Consider the following 972-nt stretch of genomic DNA (forward strand, 5'->3'; position numbering starts at 1 on the left):
CGGCGCATGCAGCCGGCACCGCTGCTGCTGCCGCTGCAGCTGCGTCAGCGCAGAATAAATTGCTGATGTTATCCACAGCGCCTCAGATATGCAAACTGAAAACAAAACAAAGACAATCAGAAACAACAGCTAGCTAGCTAGCTAGATGGCTTGCTGGGGGGCTAAGCAGCTAGCTAGCTAGCTAGCTAGCTAGCTGGGGGGCCAGTTAGCTAGCTGGGGAGCTAGCTAGATAGCTAGCTACCTCGCTAGCTACAAACAAGCTAGCTAGCTAACTACGCTGGCTAGCTAGCTAGTTAGCTAGCTAGCTAGCTAGTTAGCTAGCTAGCTAGCTAACTAGCTAGCTAGTTCGCTAGCTAGCTATTAAGAAGCTAGCTAGCCAGCTAGCTAGCTAGCTAGCTAGCTAGCTAGCTAGCTAGCTCACCCATGGCGTTTCCCTCGAAGAGCTGCACGTCAATGACGTATCTGCAGCTGCCAACTTTGTAAAGCTGAATGGCCAGAATGATGTCTTCGCTGTCGCAGGCGAACTCCACATTGGTCTTGCTGCTGCTGCTGCTGCTGCAGCTGCTGCTGCTGCTGCTGCTGCTGGAAGGGGCCTCTGGAGAAGTCTCCGGAGTCGGCCTCAGCGGCCGGCAGCGAAGCTTGTACTGGGAAAGGAGGTGCCACTCGTAGTCGCAGGCCTTCAGGGTGTTCAAAATCTGCAGAAAACCCTAAACCCTAAACCCTAAACCCTAAACCCCAAACCCTAAACCCCAAACCCCAAACCCTAAACCCTACGGCCTCGTCTCTGCCGCGATGGTATGCAACACCCCTGAAACACTGCACAGGATCCAACCTCTGGGTGAGTTAAGAAACCGGAATCTAGGGTTTAGGGTTTAGGATGCAGCAACTAGGGTTTAGGGTTTAGGGCCAAGGAGCTAGGGTTTAGGGCCTCTAGCCCAGGCTCAATCAAGCAAGAAAAGCACAGAGAATATT

At 52.9% G+C, this 972-nt stretch overlaps 1 protein-coding gene across 1 annotated transcript; it reads right to left on the minus strand.

The window, feature by feature from the left end:
• Window positions 1-28: 28 nt before the first annotated feature.
• On the minus strand, window positions 29-695 carry ETH_00042680 (uncharacterized protein; the record flags this gene model as incomplete). The annotated part of the gene is made up of 2 exons (XM_013380230.1): window positions 29-95; window positions 422-695. Coding segments are annotated over 2 exons (341 nt in total), but the record flags the coding sequence as incomplete, so codon positions are not given.
• Window positions 696-972: the final 277 nt, after the last annotated feature.

The sequence above is a fragment of the Eimeria tenella genome, genomic scaffold, assembly GCF_000499545.2.
Source record: "Eimeria tenella Houghton genomic scaffold, Eth_scaff4626, whole genome shotgun sequence".
In the NCBI taxonomy this organism is placed as follows: Eukaryota; Apicomplexa; class Conoidasida; order Eucoccidiorida; family Eimeriidae; genus Eimeria; species Eimeria tenella.